Consider the following 15,956-nt stretch of genomic DNA (forward strand, 5'->3'; position numbering starts at 1 on the left):
CACTGCAGGATTCATGGTGTCAATTCCCTCCAACACTACCTCAGACGTTAGTCGAGTCCATACCACGTCGTGTTACGACACTTCTGAGTGCACGCGTGGGCCCTACACGATATTGGGCAGATTACGTTTCTTTGGCTCTTCATTGTACATAATGAGGATTTCACTTTATTCAGAACACAGAAATGCTAGGCGAAGAGGGCTGTTGGAGAAAGAATGTTCTTAAGCGATATAAGAAGGAAGAGTTGGAGACGACGACCCCGAACCGAGCATTAAGAAATGGGGGAGGAAAGTGATGAAGGATGATTGCGAAAAGGTCCCCTGACATGGAAGGAAGTAAAATTTATCTTTCAAATATGAAAGTTTTTTTTGCCTAGAAATCAATAAAGGGTGCATTCAACAAATTTTGATTGCTGAAAGACGTAAGCAATCCTTTATTTAAATATTGTAGGCAAGGGTGTGAACGTGGTTACATTGAGCCATCTTCCAGTCCATTTCACTCGAGCACTTGCTCCCAATGCAGTGGAGTGGCTCATCCTCTGCGCCCCCTGGCGCGCTTGACGGACTTCCTGCCTTTGGCTGCTCTGCCGTGGGCCGCTGTGGGAGAGCTGCCCATGTGTCTGGAGTCAGCATGTGGAGTTTCGCCTGCTCGGGAGCCTGGAACAAGTTGACGGACAAGTAAATTTACTATAGGACCTGCGCATTTCTCTCTGCAGTAACTTCCTAATCACCAAAATTATTTCCATAGGTATAAGGAAGTCCCTTAGTGCAGATATATGACATACGACATATACTCATATGGAGTGAAATATTTACTCTGAAGCTTGAACCTTTCTGAGATATTAAAACTGTATGCTGGACCGGGACGTGAATCTAGGACGTTTTCCATTCTTGGGCGAGTGCTGTACTAAGTGAGCTATCCCGAACACGACTGTCGAGCCACCCTCTCAGCTTTAAAACCGCACTATCTGTCTCCTACATTCCAAATTTCACAGAAGTTCTCCTGCATACCTTGCGGCACCAGCACTCCTGGCAGAAAGGATACTGTGGAGAAATGCCTTCGCCACAGACTAGCTGACTGTTTCCAGAATGAATCTTTCACTCTGGTACTGAGTGGGCACTGTTTTGAACGACTTTACAACCTTCATAGTTCTGCAGAGCGAATTCATTCTGGAAACAGTCCGGTAGACTGTGGGTAGGTCGTTTCTAAGCAACATCCCTTCTCCGAGGAGTGCTAGCCCCACGAGGCATTGAGGAGCACTTCTGTAAATTTTGGTGTGTAAGAGACACGTACTACTGAAGTAGGCTGCCGACAGAGTCGCGCATGGTGTGCTCAGACGGTAAGAACATTACCCCTGAAAGGTAAGGTTATCGATTTGAGTCCCGAAAAGGCGCACAATTTAATTCTATCTGGAAGTTTCATACTCATATAAATCTGAATTCAGTAGATGATACATTTACAGTCATACATCCTGATTCAGGTTCCATATCACTTGCAGTTATGCTGAAATGATTTATCCAGCAAGGCCTAGTTCAGTCATTCCGGTCAGCTAATGTTGCTTCTTTAATGGCCTCCATTTAGAGGAAAAAGTAAGATCCAACATATATCTCTGACGCTTTCCTCACTATAGCGGAAGTTTGAGGGGTCTATTCGATATGGTCGCTGACGATTCCTCCCTCCAACCCCGTTTCCAAACGATGATGACTACACGCCAAAATTGTCTTGCTGCAAACCCGCCTCATCCGTCCATCGGCGTACCTAAAAAATCAAAGCACCGTCTGCTGGTCCTTTAGAACCATTCAGTGCCGACCGACCGCCGTGTCATCCTCTGACAGGGTCATCATTCGGATGCGGTGTAGATAGGCGTAAGATCAGCACACTCCTGTGCAGACCACAGCTAGCTTCTCGGACCTTCTAGCCGCTCTCGCTTAACCAGCTCCTCGATTGGCATCACAAGGATGAGGGCACCCTCTTCTATTCTTTCTACCAAAGAAAAATTCCTCACAGCCACTATCTGTCTCGGTGTACAGGTTTTACTCTCTATCGCTCCCTGTAGCACCATCGAGATGATGTTTTAACACATGTCCCGTCATCCTGCCCCCTTCTTCTTGTCAGTGTTCTCCACATATTCCTTTCTTCGCCGATTCTGCGGAGAACACATTCCTTATCTTATCAGTTTATCTGATTTCCAACATTCTTCTGTTGACACACCTCAAATGCTGCGATTCTTTTCCAGTTTTCTCAGTCCAAGATTCACTACAATACAATGTTGTAATCCAAGAGCACATTCTCAGAAATTTCTTTCTCGAATTAAGATCTATATTTGATACTAGTACACTTCTCTTTGCCAGGAATGCCCTCTTTGTCTACTACGCTCGTCTGCATTTTAGGTCCTCCTTGCTAGATCCGTTCATGGGGCATTTTGCTTCTGTGGTAGCAGAATTCCTTAATTTCGTCTACTTCGAGGTTGATATTAAGTTTCTCGCTAGTCTCATTTCTGCTACTTCTCATTAGCGTCCTCTTTCTTCGGTTTACTCTCAGTCCATATCCTGTACTCATTAGACTGTTCATTCCATTCAGTATATCTTACAGTTTTTCTTCATCTTCATCGACTGTAGGAAAGTAATCAGCGAATCTATCATTGACATCTTTTCACCTTAATTTCAGTCCCACCCTTGAAACTGTCGTTTATTTCCGTCATTGGTTCTTTGATGTATGGATTGAACAGTAGGGGTGAACGACTGTCCCTCTCTTATCCTCTTTTTAATCTAACACTTCGTTCTTCGTTTTACAGTCTTACTCTCCTCTCTTCGTTCTTGTATGCACTGTATACTATTCGTCTTTTCCAGCATCTTACATCTAACTTTCTCAAAATTTAGAACATCCTGCACTGTTTAACATTGTCGAAGATTTTTTGCACGTCTACAAATCCTATGAACGTGTCTTTATCTTTCTTCAGTCTGCTTTCATTATCAAACTTACCGTCACAATAGCCCCTCTGGTGCCTTTACCTTTCCTAAAAACTAAGTCATTTGGTATATTTTCAGTTCTCTTTTCCAGTCTTCTGTATATTATCCTCCTCAGCAGCTTGGTTGCATGAGATGTTAAGCTGATTGTGCGATAGTTCTCGCACTTACCTGCCATTGCTGTCTTCGGAATGGTGTGGATGATATTTTTACTAAAGTCTGATGGTACTTCACCAGTCCCATATAGTCTACACACCAACTTGAATAGTCGTTTGGTTGCCACTTCCTCCTATGATTTAAGAAATTTCATCGGAATGTTATCTCTCTCTTCTGCCTTATTTGAGCGTAAGTCTTCGAAAGCTCTTTTAAATTCTGATTCCTTGCCCTCACGCAGGTTTTATATGAACGCTTTCCATTCATCTGCTCTCTCCTCTGTATTTAACAGTTGAACTCTCATTTTTCTTTTAACGGTGCCGTTCTTGATTTTAAGTTCACACAATGTTGTTTTGACTTTTCTGTATGCTAAGTCAGTCCGTACGACGATTGTTTCTTTTACTATTTCTTCACATCTTTTCTGCAACCATTTCGCTTTCGCCTCCCTGTGCTTCCATGATTTATACTGCTGTATTGTCTTTCCCTGAACATATTTTTACTTCCTTCTTTCGTCCATTGATTGAAGTATTTCTTCTGTTACCGAACGTTCTACTCAGTCACCTACCTAATACCTATATTTGTTTTTCCAATTCCCGTGATTGGTCTGATTAGGGATGTTCACTTCCCTTCAACCGAACTGCCGAGCGTGGTACTCTTTACCGCAGTATCTACATCTTTACCGAGCTTCAGTCGCGTCTCATTCTTGCCCAATACTTCACTATCCAATTTTCTTCCACACCTATTCTACTGTACGATTCTCTTAAAAATCAGTCTGCTCTTCATCATTATTTAATTGTGATCTGAGTCTACATCTGCTTCTGGGTACGCATTAAAATCCAATATCCGATTTCGTAATCTATGTTGACCAAGCTAGGTAGCAAATCGTACAACTTATTCATGGAGTGTTTGACGAACGAAGAATTTGCTCGATAACTAATTCTTTGTGTTGTTCTGTCATAGTGATAATTGTTATTAACTATTTTTGATAATCGGATCTAAAACTGATTTTACATCTGTCTAGATCAAGCCGCCTTGTGGAGTGTGGCGGAGCGTACTTTTTGCACCACCGTCACTTCTCTGCTTTACTGTTCCAGTCACGAGTGGTTCGTGAGGAGAACGATTGTTGGAAAGCCTCTGTATGAGCTCGAATCTCTCTTATTTGACTTTAATCATCATTTCGCGAGACATACGTAGGAAGACGCAGTATGTTGGCTGACCCTTCCACAATCTACTGTCTTTTAACAATAAACCACACAATGATGCAGAACGCCTCCTCTGCAGCGTCTACCACTGGCGTTCGCCAAGCATCTCCTGTAACGAAACACGATGCTCTTCTTTGAATCTTCTCTATTTCCTCCATCAATCCTATCTTGAACGGATCCCAAATTGACGAGCAATATTCATGTACTGGTCGGTCTAGGACTGTGGGCGAACTAAGATTCCTAAGGATTCCTGCAAGAATCTGTCTGGCACCTGCCTTATCTGCGATTAGTTTTATGTAATCGTTCCGCTGTAAGGCATTATTTGCGCATGCTCCCAGAAGTGGTAGCTGCCAGCTACAATTCTGCAATCGTGTAATCGTACATTTCTCTCTACTTAAGCACAATACCTTGTAATTTGTTAGTCGTGAATCCATTGGAGTGATGAAAAAAATGAAAAGAGCATGTGGCATTGTCGGCCGGCAGGCCTCATAGGGGGAAGTTCGGCCGCCGAGTGCAAGTCCTGTTTCAGGCGACGGTACTTTGCGGACCGGTGATGAGGACAACACAACACCCAGCCCACGAGCAGAGAAAATCTCCAACCCAGCTTGGAATCGAACCCGGGCCCACTGCATGGGAAGCAAGCAAGTTAGCACTCAGCTAGGCAGGCGGACCCTTTTCAGTAATGACGGCTTGTTATTGTTGACTGGATTGTTTCCCACATCTTACACAGCAAAACAGTAGTAGTTGTAGTTCCTCTAACACGCTCTCATCACAATTCCCGAAATGTGTACAGGGCAATAAGCGAACGACACCCCTTGTCAGAACATTTGCAAAGGTGATACTGGAGCAATACTGTCTTGGTTTACGTTAAGGAGAAAGTGTAGCTTAAGTTACGACATGTACGTAATGTCGTTACGCCTCATGTATCACACAAACTTGAGAGTTAAAATATGGATAACTTTGGAGCAGAGACTACAATTCAAGAGACTATATATGTTGAGAGATGAAGGAAAGTGTTATCTGTTGTTTCATGCATTGCGAAGCACTAAGTTGTAATTACGATGTCCATCCTTTTTACTTTCGGAAAAATGCGTAAAAAGTTATAACGCGATATTCTTGAAAAATAAATAGCGTTCACTACCGTTTCCTTATAATTGATAAAGTTTCTGAATCTAGTAATCCTCAAACTATCTTAAATTAGTTGCTTTTGATTATGCTGTATTACAGAAAATTTCTTGGCCAGACGTAGATATACCATTCACATAAATAAAGTTTTGCTTCTGTTACGTTGGAACAGTTTAGATATTTTTTGTGTGTGGAGCTGGAGCTTGTCGCGGTAAATGTAGGAACTGACTCGTTGAAGTACTGTGGAGTTTCCACTAAACAAGTCAACACTACTTCCGAGAAAATCTAAAAACAGCACATGTTTACACATTTTGTACAGAAACCAAACCAAAGCGTTACGTCACTTGGACGCTGAGAATTTTTAAATAATTTTGCAGGTAGTCACGTTATGTATGTTTTACTTAAATGAACAAAGGAAAATACGCTCCCATCATAAAATATTTTGTACTGGATGCTTCACTCCCTCGGAATTCGTCCAAAGTTGACAATGGAATATAAGGAGCCAAAGATCCTGCTCCACCATTTTCAACAGTTAGGATATGGGAAGCTCGAATCAAGAGTGGTAATACTTCTTTCGAAGATGACCCATGTGAAAGAACATCCCAAAACAGCAACCACAGACGAAAGCGGACCATGTGTTCATCTACATCTACATCAGTAATCTGCAAACCACTTGACTGTGGCTGTCGAATGGGAACTCTCTCAAAATTTCAACGCTAAACCGCTCCGTGATGCAAAACGCCTCTCTTTTAGTATCTCCTTATGGAGTTTCTTGAGCACATCTGTTACGCTGTCTCCTGGATTATACGATTCCCTGCCGAAACGCACTGGTCTTCGTTGGATCTTCTCCATCTCTCCATCAGTCCTGCCTAGTAACGGTGCCTGACTGACAAGCAGTACACAAGAATCGGTCGAACAAGCACCTAGTAAACCATTACTTCCGTGGATGAGCTACATTTCCTTAAGATTTTCCCTATGAATCTCCGTGTCGCATCTGCCTTTCCTAATATTTGTTTTATGTGGTCATTCAACTTAAGGTCGATCCGGATAGATACTCCTACATAGTTTACAATAGTTACTGTTCCCAGCAATTTATCATCAATAGTATAGCAATACAGTAGGGTATATCTTTTCCTATGTATGCGCAATATGTTACATTTATTTAAGTTCAGGGCCAGCTGCCAGTCTTCGACCCGTTAATCAATCCTCTGTGGGTCCTTCTGCAAATCTTTACTGTCTTCTGGCGTTACTGCCTTCTTACAGATAACCGCATCGTCCGTGAATAGCCTTAGCTTCGGAAGCATTCTTCTACATCATTTATATACACTGTAAACAGTAACAGTCTCAAAGCACTTACTGGTAGTGCTCCCGAAATTACATCTGTCGATCTTGTGCCGTTAGGAGCGACATGTTGAGTTCTTTTTCAAGGTCGTCTTGAATACAGTCGCAAACCACGTCCAATAGTCGGTAAGGTCGTATTATTTTGACTAATCGGCGGTACGGGATGATTTTACACTACTGGCCATTAAAATTGCTACACCACGAAGATGACGTGCTACAGGCGCGAAATTTAACCGACAGGAAGAAGATGCTGTGATATGCTAATGATTAGCTTTTCAGAGCATTCGCACAAGGTTGGCGCCGGTGGCGACACATACAACTTGCTGTCATGAGGAAAGTTTCAAACCGAATTCTCATACACAAACAGCAGTTGACCGGCGTTGCCTGGTGAAACGTTGTTGTGATGCCTCGTGTAAGGAGGAGAAATGCGTACCTTCAGGCTTCCGACTTTGATAAAGGTCGGATTGTAGCCTATCGCGATTACGGTTTATTGTATCGCGACATTGCTGCTCCCGTTGGTCGAGATCCAATGACTGTTAGCAGAATATGGAATCGGTGGGTTCAGGAGGGTAATACGGAACGCCGTGATGGAACCCAGTGGCCTCGTATCACTAGCAGTCAAGATGACAGGCATCTTATCCGCATGACTGTAACGGATCGTGCACCCACGTCTCAATCCCTGAGTCAACAGATGGGAACGTTTGCAAGACAACGTTCATCTCCACGAACAGTTCGACGACGTTTGCAGCAGCATGGACTATCAGCTCGGTGACCGTGGCTGCGGTTACCCTTGACGCTGTATCACAGACAGGAGCGCCTACGGTGGTGTACTCAACGACTAATCTAGGTGCACGAATGGCAAAACGTCATTTTTTTCGGATGAATCCAGGTTCTGTTTACAACATCATGATGGTCGCATCCGTGTTTGGCGACATCGCGGTGAACTCACATTGAAAGCGTGTATTCGTCATCGCCATGCTGGCGTATCACTCAGCGTGATGGTATGGGGTGCTATTGGTTACACGTCTCGGTCACCTCTTGTTCACATTGACGGCAATTTGAACTGTGGACGTTACATTTCAGATGTTTTACGACCCGTGGCGCAACCCTTCATTCGATTCCTGCAAAACCCTACATTTCAGCAGGATAATGCACGCCTGCATGGTGCATGACCTGTACTGGCCTTTCTGGATACAGAAAATGTTCGACTGCTGCCCTGGCCAGCACATTCTCCAGGTCTCTCACCAATTGAAAACGTCTAGTCAATGGTGGCCGAGCAACTGGCTCGTCACAATACGCCAGTCACTACTCTTGATGAACTGTGGTATCGTGTTGAAACTGCATGGGCAGCAGTACGTGTACACGCCATCCAAGCTCTGTTTGACTCAATGCCCAGGCGTATCAGGGCCATTATTACGGCCAGAGGTGGTTGTTCCGGGTACTGCTTTCTCAGGAAGTATACACCCAAATCGCGTGAAAATGTAATCACATGTCAGTTCTTATTATAATGTATTTGTCCAATGAATACCCGTTTCTCATCTGAATTTCTTCTTGCTGTAGCAATTTTAAAGGCCAGCAGTGTAAATGCCTTCCTAAAGTCGAGGACATTGCAACAATCTGGTGGCCGATGATTACAGCGCTGTGGATCTCATGGAAGAACAGAGCGAACTGTTTCGCATTACCCCTGTTTGCGGAATCCATGTTGGTATTTACAGAGGAGATTCTCGTTTTCCAAAAACGTCGTCATACGTGAGCATAGAACATGTTCCATAATTCTACAACAGATTAACGTCAACGAAACAGGTCTATAACTATGTTCATCTGTCCTACTATTCTTCTTAGAAATGGGAAATGCCCGCAGTTTTTTGCAGTGGCTAGGTACCCTTTCTTGCTCCAACGACATACGATAAACTGCTGGCAGCAGAGGAGTAACTTCTTTCGTATAATCTCAGTGAAATCTTCCGGGTATCTCATTTAGTCCTAATGCCTTTTCACTAAAAATCGATCGTAGTCGTTTTTCTGTGATCAGTTATCGCCATATCTCCATTTCAAAGTTTGTACGATGGTTGAAAGGAGTGATCGAATTACTACTTTCCGCGGTCAAGCCATTTCGGAAGACGCAGCTCGGTCTGTCTGTCATTTTTCCGTTTCGTTGCCATTATGGTCACCAAATGACTGAATAGATTATTTCGAACCGATTACTGATTTTTCGTAAGACAAAAACCTCTGAGGGTTTTTAGTCAGATCCTTTGACAAAATTTTACTTTCAGACTCATGGAACGCTTCTCTCATTGCTCTCCTTACGTTCATTTTCACTTCGTTCAGTTTTTGTTTGTAGCTAGGTTTGGACTTTTCTTGAATCTGCGATGAAGCTATCTTTGTTTACGTAGCAGTTTCTGACACGGCTATTAAACCACGGTGAGTTTTTCTTATCCCTTAAGATCTTACGCGGAAAATAGTTGTCTAAGGCTTGAACGATGATTTTTAATTTTTTTCTATTCGTGCTCCACATCTTCACCCTCAGTGCTGAATATTTCACGTTAACCACTCAGATACTCTTCCATTTCTCACCCTTCACACTTGCTAAGCAAAAATAGTTTCTTGCCTGTCTTAACATTACTTCAAATACCCGTTATCATAGTATGCTACACACAGCCATAAGATCGCTCATACTATCTTCTTCGTTAACTGATTCGAGGAGGACAGGTGTGTGTTTTGCTTGTAGGCCTCAGACGTTACCTTCATAAGTAAGGTATCTGCTGGATAACGGACAAGATATTCAGAACAATGCCACATGAATTCCTATCTCTGGCACCAGTTTTTATAGCATGACTCTCCCAATCCATACCTGGCAAGTTGAAGCCACCCCCATTATTACAGCGGGATCAGGGAACGTATTGACGAAATTCTGCAAGCTTTTTGTGAAGCCCTCTGCCACTACAGCTCCTGGCGTAGTTGACTTATAAAAGCATCCGATTGCCAATTTTTGACTGACTTTTGATTCTTAACTTCACCCATATTAATTCACATTCTGATCCTTGCTATCCTCGCTACATATTATCCAGTTCTCTAGCACATAAATAAGCCACGACCATTGACGACTAACCTATCCTTGCGACAAATTTTCGACTCATAACTTAAGATAGCGTTGTTATTCACTTCCAGTTTCAGCTTTGCTGTTCACTTTCAACCAGCTGTCTGTTCCTAACACTACCTGGGCGTTATAATCTTCAATAAGCGATACTAATTATTAGTATTCTGGGACCTTAACACACGTTGTTGATATTATACAGATAGGAACTAAAAGAGTGCTACATTAAATAAATAAAACGTACTGCAAGATGAATGACGCATTTCTTATGTTGAAAGGAAGCAAATGCAGAAACGAATTTCTGTGTTATACAGGATGCCACAAAAGTCACGACGGGTTATAACTGTGATTAATTATATCTATTGTTAGTTACCGCTGATATTTCACATACTTGAAGACCAAAGATGAGGGGCTGTTTGCACTTATGTGTGGAATGTAATCTCAGGGAACAAAGGAGGAAAAAATATATGCATCAATTAGTAACTATGGATGAAATATGGGGACACCAGTTAACGACAAAACTGGTTGAAATTCTTGTAGCGTGATCCAAAATAACGCGGAGTCCGCTACAAACGCTAACGTTTTCTGAGGCCATGGGTGAAACAGTGACCGGCAAACAGACTAAATGAAAAAAATGGATTGCAAAGGAAAAAAAAATAATTTGTCATCATGACATTAGGAGGTCCTTTCATTATCTGAAAACTGAGGGAACTAAAGTACGAATTGTTGGAACAATCATTTTTCGTTTACTTGACTTAGCATCCTCCGACATCCTGCATTTAGTTATACGTAGAAAGAAAGGACCGACTCAGCGTATACAGAAATCAAAACAGCCCTCAGTGCAATTAAAACCAAAGGATGTAACATTTATAAGAGTGCAATGGGAATTCCTATGTTAAAAACAGCGGAGCGAGTTGATGTGTGGAAAGAGTACATTGAAGTCCTATATGAAGGAGAGGACACATCTGATGACATGATAGAGGAAGAAGCAGCAGTCGATAGGGAAAAGACAGGGAATGCAGTATTAGAATTAGGATTTAACAGAGCTTTGGAAGACTTAAAATCAAATAAGAAAGAATCAATAGGTAACATCCAATCGGAATATCTAAAATTAGAAAGAGACGTGGCAACAGAACGACTATTCACGTTTGTACGTAGAATGCGCGAGACTGACGATATACCATCTGACTTTCGTAAAAACGCCATCATTTCGAAAACTGCAAGAAGCGAGAAGTGCGAGAATTATAGCGCAGTCAACATCCCAAACATCCATCTTGCTGACAAGACTAATATAAGTGTCACGAAACCGGCAGTGATCCAAGTAGTAAGAAGTAAATACAGCTGAAGCGTTTCATTAATACCCAACGTAACTACTCAGCTGTGATTGCCGTACCTACAAGGTACTCAAGGTGCTCAAGAGCTCAATACAGCTGAAGGAGTTTATTAACACCCAAGAATATACAGAAGAATGGAAAATAAAATTGAGAATCTGTTAGATGACCATCATTTGGGCTTTAGAAAAGGTAAAGACACCAGATAGGCAGTTCTGGCGTTGCGGTCGGTAATGGAAGCAAGATTGGAGAAAAATCAAGACACGTTTATAGGATTTGTCGAGCCGAAAATAGCATTCAACACTGTAAAATAGTACAACATGTTCGAAATTCCGAGGAAAATGGGTGATATACAATCCATACAAGAAACAAGCGGAAATAATAAGAGTGGAAGATGAAGTACGAAGTGTTCGGATTAAAAAGGGTATAAGACAGAAATGTCCTCCTTTACCCCTATCATTCAGTTTCTACACCGAAGAAACAATAAAGGAAATAAAAGATATGTTCAGGACTGGAATTAATATTCGAGACGAAAGGATGTCAGTGATAAGATTTGCTGACGACATAGCTATCCTCAGTGAGAGTGACGATCTGTCGAATGGAATGAACAGCATAATGAACACAGAAAATTGGCTGAGAGTAAATTGAAGAAACATTTGGTTGATCACGAAGTAGAGGAATTCTGCCACCTAGGCAACAAAATAACCCATGACAGAATGAGGGCACAAAAAGCACACTAGCACTGCAAGAACGGCATTCTTGGCCAAGATCAGTCTGCTGCTGTGAAACGTAGCCCTTAATTTGAGGAAGAAATTTCTAAGAAAATACCTCTGGTGCACAGCATTGTACGGTAGTAAAACATGGACTGTGGGAAAACCGAAACTGAAGGAAATCGAAGCGTTCGAGAATTGGCGATGCAGAAGAATGTTGAAAATTAAGTGAACTAATAAGATAAGGAATAAGGCTCTCCGCGGAATCGGCGAGGACACGAACATGTGGTAAACACGGTAAAGAAGAAGAGACACGAAAATAGAGTGTTTGTTACGAATAATTTCCATGGCAGAGAATAAATTCTATGGCACGGGAGGCAACTGTGAAGGATATAAATGTCGAACGTACTCAACGAAAAAACGTTGGACGACTTATTGTCCGAAAATGACTGTCCATTATTGTCCCATTCACTGCCAGTCAGAGATTTATCGCTATCCACGGTCAGATTACTTAATGAGAAGAGAACTGCTATTGTGAAAACATACTTGACGCTGTCGCTGCTTCCGCAGTATCTGCGCCGCTGGTGGTTTCGCTTGTTGGCCATCCTGGAAGAACACCGCCTCCGTTCATTGACCCGCCTATTGGCATCCATGGCCTCATGCCGCCACCTACAGGTCTCAACGGTCCAAAGCCGCCTCCAAATATAGGCAAGCCCGACAGAAGACCGCCAAAATCTATTGGCCTTCCTGGAATGCTGCCCTCCAGTGGTGATGTCTGATCTTGGTCACCAGTCATAGTCGTTGTCTCTGTTTCAGCGTCCTGTCTGTCTTGAGCAGTAGCATTAGTTGGGCATAAAATCAGCAGACAGGCACCTGCGATCAGAGTTGAAAAGTATGCCATCTCGGCAGTATTTGGTTGAGACCGATACTACTGGAACCTATAGAACTAAGGCCAGTGGAACACCAGTTCCTTTTGTAGTAAGGAGGGCACTGCAATCAGCAACGTTATCACGAGGACAACTTCGGCGGTGACATAGAAATTCCTAAGCTAAGTGGTAAGCAAGCTTTTCCCTCTATCTCGTATTGTCACCGCTGAAGGGAATTGTTCTATCTTACAAGGCAACCACCTGATGTCAGTCACCGTCAACTCTGTGTTCAAGGTTAGAAGCAGTTTTTCGCGAAAGTCATCGTCACAGATAAATATAACTATTACACTATTCAGAAGTCATTTTGTGATAAGGTCAGTTGTGTGATATTTTCAGAATGCAACTGTCGTCAGCCAAAATATAGGAAGCATTTCGTCATCGTTGGTCATTACTCGCTTCCAAGTACACATCATTTCCGTATTTTTTGCCAAATTTTTATCTTACGAACATTGTTTTGTATGGCTATACAGTCTGATGAGGCAACATACCGTCCACCGATTGGCAGAAGATGTTCGCGACAGTGTTTACTAATTGGTTATTAAATGAAATTAAATTGAATTTCGTCTTTCCAGTGCGACGTTTCTCCGCAAAGCGTATAACCAACGAAAGAACAACTGAGCCCCAAACATGACAATCTTTTACAAGTTCCTTCCAGCTAGATGGGTTGATATTGCTCATCTTCATTCCGTGCCTAAGTTGGTCCATGTAACGTAATATTTTGTTACAGTGAATAGGCTATCTAGTCAGGCTTCATTGGAATCAATTAGTGTAATGAGAGACTGAAAAAAAAAATGAAATTAGAAGTATATATTAATACCATCAGCTGCTGACAGGCGCTGATAAATATCAACGGGGACAGATGAAAATGTGTGCCTCGACCGGGACTCGAACCCGGGATCTCCTGCTTACGTGGCAGACGATCTATCCATCATTTTCTGTTTTTTCGGTATTGTTCGTTGCGTTTGGTTTGGGCGGACGTCACAAGACATCCGCTGAAGTTGATCGTTGATTCCTTTACTCAGTTTTTTTTTATTACAGAGGGCGAGCAACCCTCTGACCGAACACGCTGAGCTACCGTGCCGGCTATCCATCTGAGCCACCGAGTGCACATACGATAGCGCGACTGCAGGGACTATCTCGCGCACGCATCCCGCGAGACCCACATTCTCACCTTGGATGTCCACACTCTACATTCGTAGTGTCCCTACCCAACACACTCATTACTCGTGGAAGACATTCTTTCGAAGTCCCGTAAGAGTTCTGGCAATATGTGTGCATCCGCACAGAAGAGGAAGGTCATGGCCGGTATTGCCAGAACTATATACTTAAATGGATATGGTGTCTGTTCTTTCGGACATGTCCATATACATAAAATGAGGTTTGTTTACTTGTTAACACACACAAAATGTTGTGAATGCAGAGATTGTGCAATATCCATTCAAACTAGAATGAACAGTGAAAGCGTAGCTACGAATTGTTCGTCTACGTGAATGGGTACTTGTGAAGCTCATAACAGTCTCCACGATTATGCCTTTAACAAAGGCATCTCTGGAGATCCTAATACGAAATCGGGAAATGAATCAAAACGGTTCTTCCAAACCCATAAGAATCGCACTATTATCTGAACAAAAGAAGTACTAGTATAGAAAACTGCTTTTAAAAAGCATTACAAGCTACTCCCGCCGTGCAGCCGACTGACCCTTAACATAGACTAATGTAATGTATTGCGAATACATAGAAAAAAGGATCCTTTATCGTATGATTACATGATAGCGGAACAAACACTGGTAGCAGTTACTTTTGCAAAATATCTGGGAGTATGCGTACGGAACGATTTGAAGTTGAATGATCATATAAAATTAATTGTTGGTAAGGCGGATACCAGTTTGAGATTCATTGGGAGAGTCCTTAGAAAATGTAGTCCACCAACAAACAAGGTAGCTTACAAAGCACTCGTTCGACCTACACTTGAGTTTTGCTCATCAGTGAGGGATCAGTACCAGGTCGGGTTGACAGAGGGGAAAGAGAAGATCCAAAGAAGAACGGCGCGTTTCGTCACAGGGTTATTTCGTAAGGGTGATAGCGTTACGGATATGATTAGCAAACTCAAGTGGCAGACTCTGCAAGAGAGGCGCTCTGCATCGCGGTGTAGCTTGCTGTCCAGGTTTCGAGAGGGTGTGTTTCTGGATGAGGTATCGAATATATTGCTTCCCCCTACTTATACCTCCAAAGGATATCACGAATGTAAAATTAGAGAGATTCGAGCGCGCACGTAGGCTTTCCGGCAGTCACTCTTCCCGCGAACGATACGTGACTGGAACAGGAAAGGGAGGTAATGCCAGTGGCACGTAAAGTGCCCTCCTCCACACACCATTGGGTGGCTTGCGGAATAAAAATGTAGATGTAGATGTAGATGCAGATGACTGCTGCGGAACATAGAAGATTGAAGATGCACTATCTGACCGAAAGTATCAGGACATCTATCAGTCGACGGTTGGAACTGGGCTGGGGACACTTTAAACGAGGTGTGTGAATGTCTGGACGAATGGCAGTCCATTCTTCCTCCAGATCCGAAACTGGAGAAGGAAGTGCTGCTGGACGCTGGGGTCTGAAGCGAAGTGGACGTTCTGACTCATCCTGAAGGCGTTCCGTAGGGCTCAGGTCGGGACTCTGAACTGGCCGATCCATTTCAGGAATGTTATTCTTCACAATCTATTGACTCACAGTTGCTCATTTATGAAAGAGTGAATTGTCATTCTGACACAGTCATCGACTTCGAACTGTTCCTCTACTGCACGCAGTATACAATGTTGTAAGATGTGTTCGTATCCTTCCGAATTTAGCGTTGTCTTCAGAGCACAATAAGGGAATAACACCCTCACCACGGAAGACACCCCAATATCGAATCACCGTCCCTTCAACATTTGACTGTTGGCACTACAAGTAACTTTCTCCAGGCATTTGCCAAACCCAGACTCTTCCATCAGAATGCCAAAGGGTAAAGCGTGATTCATCTCCGCAAATCACTCGCCTCAAGTCATTCACCGTCCAGTGCCGTCGCTCTTTACTCCACCTGGGCTAATACTGACTACAGACAGGTGTGGCTTATGGAG

General features: G+C 42.9%; 1 protein-coding gene across 1 annotated transcript; it reads right to left on the minus strand.

Moving 5' to 3' along the window:
* Window positions 1-417: 417 nt before the first annotated feature.
* LOC126176410 (translation initiation factor IF-2-like) lies at window positions 418-12,867 on the minus strand. Its single transcript, XM_049923571.1, has 2 exons — window positions 12,464-12,867; window positions 418-654 (listed from the first exon to the last, which is right to left on the minus strand). Exons 1-2 carry the CDS (start codon window positions 12,816-12,818, stop codon window positions 530-532), a joined length of 480 nt encoding a protein of 159 aa, XP_049779528.1. The 5' UTR covers window positions 12,819-12,867; the 3' UTR covers window positions 418-529.
* Window positions 12,868-15,956: the final 3,089 nt, after the last annotated feature.

This window comes from Schistocerca cancellata, chromosome 1 (genome assembly GCF_023864275.1).
Source record: "Schistocerca cancellata isolate TAMUIC-IGC-003103 chromosome 1, iqSchCanc2.1, whole genome shotgun sequence".
NCBI lineage: Eukaryota > Metazoa > Arthropoda > Insecta > Orthoptera > Acrididae > Schistocerca > Schistocerca cancellata.